General features: G+C 41.1%; 1 protein-coding gene across 3 annotated transcripts in view; it reads left to right on the top strand.

Annotated features, from left to right (window-relative positions):
• The window catches only part of LOC136877460 (alpha-tocopherol transfer protein), a 127,816-nt gene that overhangs the window by 84,826 nt on the left and 30,678 nt on the right, over positions 1-12,312 (top strand). For all 3 annotated transcript variants that reach the window (XM_067151518.2, XM_067151516.2, XM_067151519.2), the window contains exon 3: positions 8,111-8,205. In XM_067151518.2, the coding sequence (XP_067007619.1) occupies positions 8,111-8,205 (95 nt within the window). The remainder of the gene's footprint in view (positions 1-8,110; positions 8,206-12,312) is intronic.

Consider the following 12,312-nt stretch of genomic DNA (forward strand, 5'->3'; position numbering starts at 1 on the left):
ATGGTGTTCCCCGCAGGATAGTACGAATCAAAAGTAGTTTCATGGTTCTAATTCAATCATCCATTGGTTGCCCCTTTTAGTCGCCTCTTACGACAGGCAGGGGATACCGCGGGTGTGTTCTACATGTGCGTTGCCCACCCGCAGGGGGTAGAAGAGGGATAGTCTTTGGACAATTCGTGACCGTTAAAAAGATAGTAGGATATAGGGAAGGCAACAAAAGCAATGATAGTTTTTAAGAAAGTGAGTGTGAAAATTTTAAAAGTTGCCGATCTAAAACGTGATGAGGATATTTCCGGAACCAACGCCGTGTTACAGTCACGACTTCAGGCAGCAATAGAAGCAGAAGGTAAGGATTCAGATAAAGACATTTTTGAAATAGCGGGAGATTGTAACAGCTTTACACAAATGTTAGAAGAGAAATTCATAGAAAGTTCTAAAAGACAAGCCGAAAACTTTAGTTTATTGGAGGAAAAGTTAGCTTAATGTTGTCAGAAACAAGCTGAAAGTTATAGATTATTAGAAACTAAGATAATCGAAATTGATCAATGACTAAAACGAATAGAAACTAATGTAGAGAGTAAAATAACGGCTATGGAGGACCGATTTGCAACACTGGAAAAGGAGTCCATAGGAATGAACAGACCTACCGCTGAATTCAGAACAAAATCAGAGAATGTTGCAAGGACCGTGCGTGTGAAACCACCACCTTATGATGGAAACCCTCCCTGGTCTACATATCGAAGGCAATTTGAGGCCGCAGCCACCATCCATGGGTGGACTAGAGAAGAAAAAGGCACTGCCTTGGTTATTGTGCTGCGAGATGATGCCTCGGATATACTCCAAGCGATTCCAGACAGTGAGCAAACTAATTAAAATTCTTTGGTGGCCCGATTAGAGATGAGGTGTGGTGATAAACACCTTCAACAAGTTTACCATAGTCAACTTCGTAGCAGACGCCAGAAACGTGGCGAGACACTACAAGAATTTGAGGCAGACATCGCGCGTCTTAATTGTGTGGCTTATCCTTCAGCTACAAACATCATAAAGGCAGGCCAGAGATACCCATGCTGTGTGAAGCATGAGTCCTCCCGGACATCGGGTTTGTCGAGCTGCACGAGTAAAGTAAGCATATACAGTCATAGAATATGTCTTGGATGTATCGCCACGCTGTCGGAGCTCCTTCAATCACACAAATGGGGAGGGGAAATCGTAGGAAAAGGCGCCCATGGCACAATAAAGCGTGGACCACTGCGCTGATCAGGACGTATCTAGACTCGAACTGTGCGGTCTTCTGTATCCAGACAGAACCGTGATTCGTGATGGGTATATCCGACCCAATATTGTAACGAGCTCTTCGTCTGGCGCATCCAAATAAGTTAGCTCGTACATTGGAATTCAAGCTGCTACACAGACCTCGAATCTATAGGTGCAGCTTCGACGGCTGGACGAAGAGGAGCCTTTAGACGAAAGGGTAAAGAGGATTGTTTTGAAAACCCTATCCAATAAGGATGGACAGTCTCGAAGGTGGAAGATTCGCTGTTGGAGTTGAGGTGAGCTTGGACATGTCAGAAGCCACTGCCATAAAGACTCAAAATTTCAGGAAAACTAAAAAGGGCTGGTGCTAAGGGGTGAGCACAGCGTGGCAGCCCTGCTGCCCCGAGAAAGCAGGTACATGTCATTTCACTCGTGCGTCATTTAGACAGTATCTTTGTCAACGGATCAGTGAATGGTTTGGCTCGTACTGTACTTCTGGACACCGGGACCACCATCACTGCTGTGAAGAAGGACACCGTAAAAGAAACCTGAAACCTACGAGAGTTTTATTGAAAACTGCAACCGGTGACCCAGTAAACACTTACGGAGAGACAATAGTCAACATTGGCCTGGGGAGCAAGTTGATAGAACATCGAGCAATGGTGGCTTATGTCAGAGAATACGGTTTTCTTGTGATTAGATCTGAAACGAGAATGCTTGAAATTCGCAAACGAATAAGTGATTCTTCGCGGACGAAGCATTCTAACCATTCGAATAGTTTCAAGTACAGACAAAGTAATTCTTCTGAGAAGCAATAATGTGATTGTGGGTCAAATAGATAACATAGACCGAGAATGACGGGAATTGTCAAGCCCGTTGGCGAAGAAGTCTGTCCAGGAGTATTGGTGGGAAGATGTGTTGTAAATGCTAAGGGGCCTACTCCAATCAGAATTACGAACTTAAATGATTTCTCAGTATCATTGAAGAGAGGAATTCAGGTGGCCTGTTGTAATCCTGTATCATCCATTGTTTGTGGGAAGATCACGAAGGATACACAGTATGCCAATCACCTTTAAAAATTAACTGAGACCTTGCAAGCTCGGACATATTAAGCTACCCAGGATCAAGAGGCCAAAGTCGATGAAATGTTGGTCAAATATCAAGACGTCTTTGCAATCGAGAACTGTGGGTCCAGCAGGACGAGTGTCGTGAAACATAAAATAAACACCGGAAATACACAATCGATCAGACAGCGCCCACTACGCTTGTCACTATCAAGAAGAGAGGAGGCTGAGGGAATTGTTTGTGACATGTATAAGCAGGGTGTAATTGAACCGTCTAGTAGTCCCTGGACGTTGCCGGTGGTTTTAGTGAAGCAAAATGACGGGTCAACCAGATGTTGCGTGGAGTACCGAAAGTTGAACAATAAGACAATGAAATACAGTTATTCGTTACCCAGGATAGATGACACTTTAGACACATTTTCTCGACTTCAATTGTTCTCCACTCTGGAATTGGAAAATGGATACTAGCAAGTAAAAATAGAGTCCGAAGAGAGAAGACAGCATTGTCGATTGGTACGGAACTTTGGCGCTTTACGGTTACATATTTTGGATTGTGCATTGCACTAGCGACGTTTAAAAAACTTATGGAAACAGTTCTGCGAGGTTTGTGGTTGAAAACCTGCCCCGTTTACTTGGATGACATCATAGAAATATGTAAGACTTTCGATGAACACCTATCGAACCTGGAGGAAGTCTTTAAGTGACAGCAGGGAACCAACCTAAAGTTGAAACCAAAGAAATGCCAGATCTTCCAGGAAAAGGTCAGGTATTTGGGACATGTCGTTTCCAACGACTATGGAAGGTACGTGCAGTAAAATAATGGCCTGTCCTCAGAGATTTATTTATTTATTTATTTATTTATTTATTTATTTATTTATTTATTTATTTATTTATTTAATAAATGTGCCACCAACAGAGACACGCTCCAATTATAGGTGGCTTTTACAAATTATTTGAACAAATAACATAGAAATACCAAAAAGAAGAAAATGTGGAAACGCTCTGTAAATGAGATGATAATGCTCTGTATGAAATGGATGAAACAAGATCTCATATACAGAAGCCTGTTAATAAATCAAACAAAAAAATTGTAACAAAATCATGTAAATATTATACATATAAACAAATCACTTCGGCGAGAAAAAATATTTTAATATATTTGCATATGTGTCATATTCATAAGCAAAGTCAAGATCTATATGATACTTATTAATTAAGTTATTGTATGTTTCACACATATTGATAAACGGAGAGTTCTTAAAAATACAGTTTTGAAGACTGGAGTAATGAACAATTGCCGAAATCTTAAATTTCCTTTTCTAACATTAAAGCATAACTCGTGAAGCGAACTATTATCGTCAATTAATGTATTAACCATCTTATAGAGATACATTTGTTGAGCTATTACACACCTACTGGCTAGCGATACATATACATGAACTCCGGAGTTTCTTAGAACTATGCCGCTACCACGGGCGTTTCGTGCCTGGCTTTGCCAACATAGCTAAACCCTTGATAAGGCTTACTGAAGAAGGTCTGGTTTACTCATGGGACGATTGCAGACACTCAGCTTTCGAACAACTTCAGTCATTGCTGACCACCTCTCCCGTTCTGAGCTACCAATAAATACAGGTATGTTTATACTGGACACGGATGCCAGCAATATAGGAATAAGTGAAGTATTTTTCCTGTTACAGAACGGCCAAGGAAGGGTGGTAACATACTTCAGCATGACGCTGTCAAAGCCTGAGAGAAAATACTGCGTGACCAGGTGGGAATTGTTAGCTCTGGAGAATTCATTGGATCACTTCCATAAGTACTTGTATGGTCAAATATTTCTGCTACGAACAGATCACGGTGCTTTGAAATGGGTAATGCAGTTTAGAAACCCGGCAGGACAGACAGCAAGGTGGATAGAACGCCTGAAAGAATACAATTTCTAGATTGAACATCGAGCAGAAACAAGCCACAAGAATGCCGACGCTCTGTCGCGAAGGCCGTGCCCAATGGTCTGTAATAGTTATTCTCGGCAGGAAATGAAATGTGGCCACGCAAGAAGGGTGACGGTAGCGGATGACATGTGGCAACCTATCAAAATTCGCAGAAATCAGTGTGAATATCCAGATTTAGGCAAGGTAATTCACCGGTAGGAAACAGGACGTCGACCTTTTGGGAAGAAGTTGCTCCACTCAGCCCAACACTCAAGTCCTATTGGGTGATTATTTTCAGCTATAGAATGTTGAAGCGCCTCATTGAGTATTCAGATGGAACCTCTGCAAGATTACAGATCATTGTCCCTTGAATAAGGTCCCTGAAGTCTTACAATACCTGCATAATGGAAGTCCTGGAGGACATGTTGGTGTGATCAGAACGCTGGCTAAGATTACAGAGAGGGTCTACTCGGTAAACTGCAAAGATGATGTCAGAACGTGATGCAGTAAGTGTGAGTTATGTGCTGCCAGGAATGCACAAAGAGGAAGGAAGAAATCACCCATGCGCCAGTACAATGTGGGAAACCCCCCTTGAGAGATTAGCGATCGATGTTATGGGACCACTTCCAGAAACAGATACTGGAAACAAATATATATTGGTAGCCATGGACTATTTATCTCAATGGGTGGAAGACTATGCGGTTCCAAACCAGGAAGCTGTTACAGTTGCCAGTGCCCTAATGCAGGATGCTCGATGCTCCCTTGGAACTACATTCCGATCAAGGGAGGAATTTTGAATCGGCTGTCTTCCAGCAAGTTTGTCAACTCACTGGAATATGAAAAACCAGAACGACACGATAACATCCCCAGTCGGATGGAATTGTCGAACGGGTGAACAGGACGGTTGGAAAACACCTTTCTAAATTTGTAGTCGACAACTAAAGTGACTGGGATGAACACTTGCCATTATTTCTAATGGCATATCGGTCTTCGGTCCATGATATGACAGGACAGACTCCGGCTTGTGTTCTCTTCGGGAGGGAGCTGCGTTTACCCTGCGATCTGAAGTTCGGCAGTAGACCCGGAGAGACCAGATGGCTGGGGATGATTATGTGAGCCGTTTGAGAAAAAGAATGGATCGGAAATATGGAAGCTGCTAGTGGCCGAATGAAACATGCTTACGACGCGCAGGCTGAAGATGATGGACTTGAAGCCCAGGATTTGGTGTGGTTCTTCAATCTACAGTGCCTTAGAGATCCATACAGAAAGGAAATTGACGTAAGTTACCGGTACCCATGAATGTAATAATAATGTAAATGGTGTAAATTAATTATGTGACTGTTGACATTGCGATCATAGCCGCATTAGATGGAACTCGAAACACAAAAACGTGATATTTTCATTCAAATCTCCTCCTGACATTGAGTAGAATTCGAACCGTGGCCACCTTGGTGAAATGACATGGACAATTCATTTGGTTATCATATGTACATAATGGTTAACTCAATAAGCATATTAAAGTTCACAAATAGTTTAAGGTAAAACTGTTTTAGTGGTGTTCTCTTTAAATTTCGTCAAATAAATTAGCATCAAAGTAAACAATGATTATAAAAATAATGTTACCGTAATAACGTAATAATCATCAGAGCCCCTTCTGAAAGTAGAAATTTCACAGTACTGAAATCTAAAACCTCCGCTTCTTTCCGCGTTTAAAAATGAAATATATAACACATGAAATAAATATTTTCGTATTTTCTCCAAATCACACGTTAATATTTCATATTATGAGAAAGCTCACCTGCCATGTTTCCAGTAACGTTTTAAAAATATGTCAAGCTGCCCTGAAATGTTCACATAGACCTATAGTTGTTCTTTCATCCAATAGATATCACTAAACTTATAAGTTTCACATAAGGATTTAACCTGTCAGGTCTACAATTTCATGAGACCAATATTTTACTTCTTGGCACAATATTTTACAATACTATCGCGCCAACTCTGTTATTACATAATGTTCTGAGAAACACAGAATTGTCATGCTGAAGATATATCGCACATATTATATTATTTGTAGCCTGTGAAACTGTTGAACTTTGCGAATATTTCACGAGATATACCCAATGGTTCACAAACCCACGTAAACGGTGTCAATTTTAAAATGGTACAGAGATACATATTTTTGGAAACTAGAAATTAATATAATATTATTTATTTATTTATTTATTTATTTATTTATTTATTTATTTATTTATTTATTTATTTATTTATTTATTTATTTATTGAAAATATTCTAAACAGGATTTCAATTTAAGTATTGAGCAACATTCATATATTTCTGTATGATTATAGTGAAGTTTTAAGATGTAAACCGGTCTAGAAAGCCAAGAATAACGGCCGAGAGGATTCGTCGTGCTGACCACATGACACCTCGTAATCTGCAGGTCTTCGGGCTGAGCAGCGGTCGCTTGGTAGGCCAAGGCCCTTCAAGGGCTGTAGTGCCATGGGGTTTGGTTTTTTTTTTTAAGATGTAAATTGCTCCTTTATAATAACACTCGTACAACTCACAATGCAGTCGTCAAGTCTGATCAGGCGAACGTGAGTTTCGTAAGAGTAACATTTCTTATGCCGACCTGAGAAAGGTTTCTCTTCAAAGACCACTGCAGAACATCCATAAGTGAATTACTTAAATATACTAAGCATCAGATGTCCCTAAACATACTACTGAAACTAAACTCCCAGGAGAGCACCATAAAGCTTCTTTTGAGCATGTGCTGTTGCATACTTCCAATATTTATTTTATTTTATGAAATACTTCCTCTCATGCAGAGGGTGCCTTGCGACAAAGTATACTTTTACATTTATTTTTAGAAGATAAATAGATATACTGTACTTGATAAATGTTGAAGGTAACCTAATTGTAACAGTGATTTCTTAGAATTATCAGTGAGCCCCTTAAGGCTACGATGGCAATCTCCCGTAACGCTGTAACTGGCAGAGACATCTGTTTCCAGAAATTAGCGGCAAAAGCGGGAATCGTTCCCCTTGCTCCAATCATCAGACATTTTTACGTTATTTTTATATACGAACAGAAGCCGTTTTCACTATAAAAAACAATTTTACACGGGATATAAGGGATTATAGTAATAATAATAATAATAATAATAATAATAATAATAATAATAATAATAATTGCGATTATTATTATTATTATTATTATTATTATTATTATTATTATTATTATTATTATTCAGATTAGGTCATTGATGACCTAAAAGTTATTACCTGATTTTGCTTCCTGTAAACATGCAACCTTAACACCCACAATTTACAGGACGCTGTCCTTTTAAACCCATTATTCATCGAGAGCTTTCTTTTTCTGGCGGGTTTTTGCACTCCCTGGTGGAGTTGTGGGTTCATTGTGTTTATAACATATAGATCTGGTCCAGTTTTACAACAAAATGTCCTTTCTGACGCCATCCCTGTGTGTGGAAGGAAGTATTCACTACTGCGTGTTTCTGTGGTGGCTGGAAGTGGATGTGTTGTATGTGAATGAAGAGATATGCACTATATTAAGAATAACATAAACACCCAGACCCGAGCCAAAGGATTTAGACAGACGCAGTTAAAAAACCCAACCCAGCCGGGAATCGAGCCCAGGATTCTCTGAACCAAAAGTCTCAATGTTAACCGTTCAATTAAATAAATATGTGGTAAACTTCATATTTCCCTCCACTTCCACCCTCTTTCATTCGATAACGAACCCCATTCTATTCATGATCACGATATCTTTCCTCTCAGACAGGAACGTTCACTAACATTAGACCTAAGCAACAAATAAAATTGGACTTCCTATTGTTTCAGAGCAGCCTGATTTAAAGATATGGAGTGATGAAGACTGGTACCTCCTCCGTTTTCTTCGGTACAGAAATTTCAACCCTGCGTACGCCTTGCGCCAGGTAATTCACCTATATCTGTTCTGCATAGCTTATAGAAGCTAGAAATCTAACATTGTATAGGCTTAACATGTATAGCAGTATATGACATATATGCGACGTGAATCAGCTGCCCCTACAAATACTGCTTTATGCAAACATCAGCTTTATGGTAAGTCCTGAAATTATCTGTCCTTCTGATACGCACAGTAAACACAGTAAAACAGACATCTCGTATTTAGGGCCTACACTAAAATAAGAAGCTGTTATGCCATAATAATATTAAATAATAGAAACCACGAGTGCGCTCTCTAAATAATCTTGATATATAAATGAAACTTCTGAAAAACACGAAGTGGACATTGCGACCTGTTAAAACTCTCATGTGAGCTGTAATCCACACTGACTAACCTACGGTCTCTGGTGCAGAATAGTATCAAGATGGTATGAGCAAGCCGAACGCTACGGTGCGCCAAACTTAAATGTGAAAAGTTCGAGTGTAGGGCTGGGATATTCGTATTATTTTTATTGTTTAGTTATTACCATCTCATTGCTATACGTAAAATATCCTCTTTTATTCACATATTCAGTAATAATAATAATTTCGTGTGGCTATTTCTAGCCGAGTGCAGCCCTTGTAAGGCAGACCCTCCGATGAGGGTGGGCGGCATCTGCCATGTGTAGGTAACAGCGTGTTATTGTGGTGGAGGATAGTGTTATGTGTGGTGTGTGAGATGCAGGAATGTTGGGGACATCACAAACACCCAGCCCCCGGGCCACTGGAATTAACCAATTAAGGTTAAAATCCCCGACCCGGCCGGGAATCGAACCCGGGACCCTCTGAACCGAAGGCCAGTACGCTGACCATTCAGCCAACGAGTCGGACACATATTCAGTGAATGAAAGTGTATGTGGACGATATGTAATCACGGTTGGACGAAGACGGAAAAGATAGTGGGACCAAACTGCACTACCAATGGTTAAATACGTTAGAATGTGCTCGAAATGATTACTTTCTTGGTTTGTGTACATCTGGGCACGCCGCTAATGGATATTCTCATACGCTGTAGCATAGCCGGTGGTACTGATCTGCAGATTTCGGCGATGAGTTGTCGAAGGCGCTCGGGATTTTCTGACACCTGGGGTGTAAACTGTTTATTTTAAATACCCCGCAGGGAGAAGTCTATTGGGGTTAAATCTGATGACCTCGTAGGCCAAGAGACAGATCCTCCTCTTCCTACCCAGTTTCCTGAATGTGCATCATTCATGTGGTTACGGACAGCTAACGTCCAACGTAGTGAACCTTGTTGAAACCACGACGTTAAACGTTCTTCAAGTGGCTGTTTATGGAGTAGAAAGCACAGATAGCGTGCACCTGTTAACTATCCCTCAAAGAAATACGGTCCAATAAGGCGGCCCCCCAAGATTTCACAGCATAAATCCAGTCTCCTTTGCATTTGTTAGGTTGCCTGTCGCACCTATTGGGGTTTATCAGCACTCCAGTAGTGGCTGAGGGTACCATAATTGTGGAATCGCGATTTGTCCGAGAACAGGATTTTCGACAGGAATGCTGCATCATTTTCCATATTTCCTAACAGCCATTGATAGACATTAATTCGAGCTTCAAAATCTCGCCCTTGAAGCTCCTGGTTTAGCTATAGATGCTAGGGATAATATTTATACCTATGTGCATGCAGTATTCATACTACGGATAGCTCGCTGATGTTAACCTGTTGTGCTATTGCCCGTGTACTCGTGGGTGGGTTATTGTGAGCTATGTCCAGAACAGCCATCTCATTCTCACTAGACGTTACGGCCTTCTCTCGAACAGACTGTATCATCTGAAGTACCCCTGATCTTCGTAAACGTCTTTCAACACTGCGCAAATTCTTTGCAGTCGGATGTCGCCTGTCCACATACCTTTCCTGATACAGACGTAGTGCCTGCAACGAATTCTTTTTGCTTCCTCGTAGATACTGTGTGTCAACGTATTTGTCCGCGGAATACGTTGGGAATGACTGAAGCAACTTCATTCCAACCGTATATTAATGCAGTGTAAGCGCACACACAAACAATAATAGCCGGGCTGAGTGGCTCAGACGGTTGAGGCGCTGACCTTCTGTACACCTGTAAATTGGGTGCACTTCTGGCTCCAAGTTGGTAGGTTCGATCATGGCTCAGTCTGGTAGTATTTGATGGTGCTCAAATACGTCAGCTTCGTGACCATATATTTGCTGGCACGTAAAACAGCTCCAGCGGGACTAAATTCCGGCACCTCGGAATCTTAAAAACCGTAAAAGTAGTTAGTCGGACGTAAAGCCAATAACACTATTACCATTGTTTTTAAAATAGCAGCATTTTACTGCTTGCGTATGGCTCTCAGTGGTCTGTGTGTTTAAGCACTGAAGCTTCGTATCGATGTAAAACATGTATACGATGTAGAATTCGAACTATCAGTACTACGTTCTGTTAACTGGTTACAGCTGTGAATGAGACTTCTATTAAGAATGCCTCAGAGTACGTTAAACCTCCAATTCGCTGTATGGTAGTTTCAAGCGTTAATTTCGCGTTTTGCTCTACCCGGTGACTTAACATAGCTACATGCTAGACTGGTGTACGTTAAATAATTGAAAGGATGCCATATTTTAGGGGAATGATAATATTTTTCAGAATCGTTAGCAGGATGTGCTTACAGTGCATTAGTACCATATGGAATGTTAACAGAGAAATATCGACCTCGGGACGATCTCACGCATTTGTTGGGCTGCAGAACAAACTATTGGTAGAGACAGTTGATTCACTTGATATAACAATACTGAAGATACTGTATGTGTACACGCATGCACAGAAATTGGTGTCCCGACATAAACAATCAGCACTGCCCCACTCCAGAACTGAAAAGGCAGGGAGGGAGTGAAGGGGTAGTGTTGAAGGCTATTCTAGTACCAAAAAGGAGGGAAAGGGAGTAAACGGGTCGTGTCGAAGGCACAAAGAGTGTGTGTGTGTGTGTGTGTGTGTGTGTGTGTGTGTGAGAGAGAGAGAGAGAGAGAGAGAGTGAGTGTGTGTGTGTGTGTGTGTGTGTGTGTGTGTGTGTGTGTGTGTGTGTGTGTGTGCTTTTTTGCTATATATCTACCACTGTCCCCATTTCAATCACAACATTCTTATAGCGGGCTGTCTACCTGCAGCAATGCGTTAAGGGGGAAGGTGTGGGGACGCCATGCTTTGTAAATATCGGGACACAATTTCTGTTCATGCGTGTACAACAACAGTACTTTGTACGCTTTCTTGTTATCCTTATCATCAGGGACATCGTCGGTATCGTTTGCATTGCTAATATCAAAGGTTAGTGTCAATTCTAACGATAGGACAATGAATAGTGTCTATTTTTGCGTTTCGTTCCCCCCTGTCTTACACATTTTACCTACACGACGCTATTGGTGAAAACATTTAATTGATGGGAATAGGGTTCGATACTCGGTAAAATTGTAACACAAACTTAACCTTCCGTAAACGTTACTATAGTAAATACTACAGCAGAGTATTACCCATGGAAATAATGCTGGTCGACATGTAACACTAACGAAGTTTACACGTATTTGTCCGTTGTCAACAAAGTGTACAAACCCTTAACCGCATACGTGGTTACTACGAGGTTTGAGCTGAGTCTAACAATATTTTAATTTACTTATGAAAGCCTCCTCATTTACATTTCACCTGTTCAAATTCCCTTCATAAATTCTATTTCCTTCCTTCCTTGTTGGAAAATATGACGCAGGAGAATCAAAAGGGCGACAACCGAAAGTTCCTTGAGGTCGCCGCTGTGAACAACAAAGTGTCGTTAACGCAAACATAAGGAAAGCGATGTAAATCTGATGTCCTTATATACTTACTGTGGGTCGGGTATTTATACCCCTCAAGTTGTCCGGTCACTTCCTCCGCTCAAATTCGTCTTATTCACCTCTTCCTTATAGTACAAGTGAAATCTGGAGCGCCAGGCCGACGTCATCTGTGCCTCTATTAGCGAGTTGGATACCCATCCCCAACGATGCCCCTAGTAGCGAGCCGGGTCCCCATAACCAACGGTGCCGATTCACTTTAAATTGTTATTGCCAAGTCCATCAACAGCGAGTA

The sequence above is a fragment of the Anabrus simplex genome, chromosome 7 (assembly GCF_040414725.1).
Source record: "Anabrus simplex isolate iqAnaSimp1 chromosome 7, ASM4041472v1, whole genome shotgun sequence".
NCBI lineage: Eukaryota > Metazoa > Arthropoda > Insecta > Orthoptera > Tettigoniidae > Anabrus > Anabrus simplex.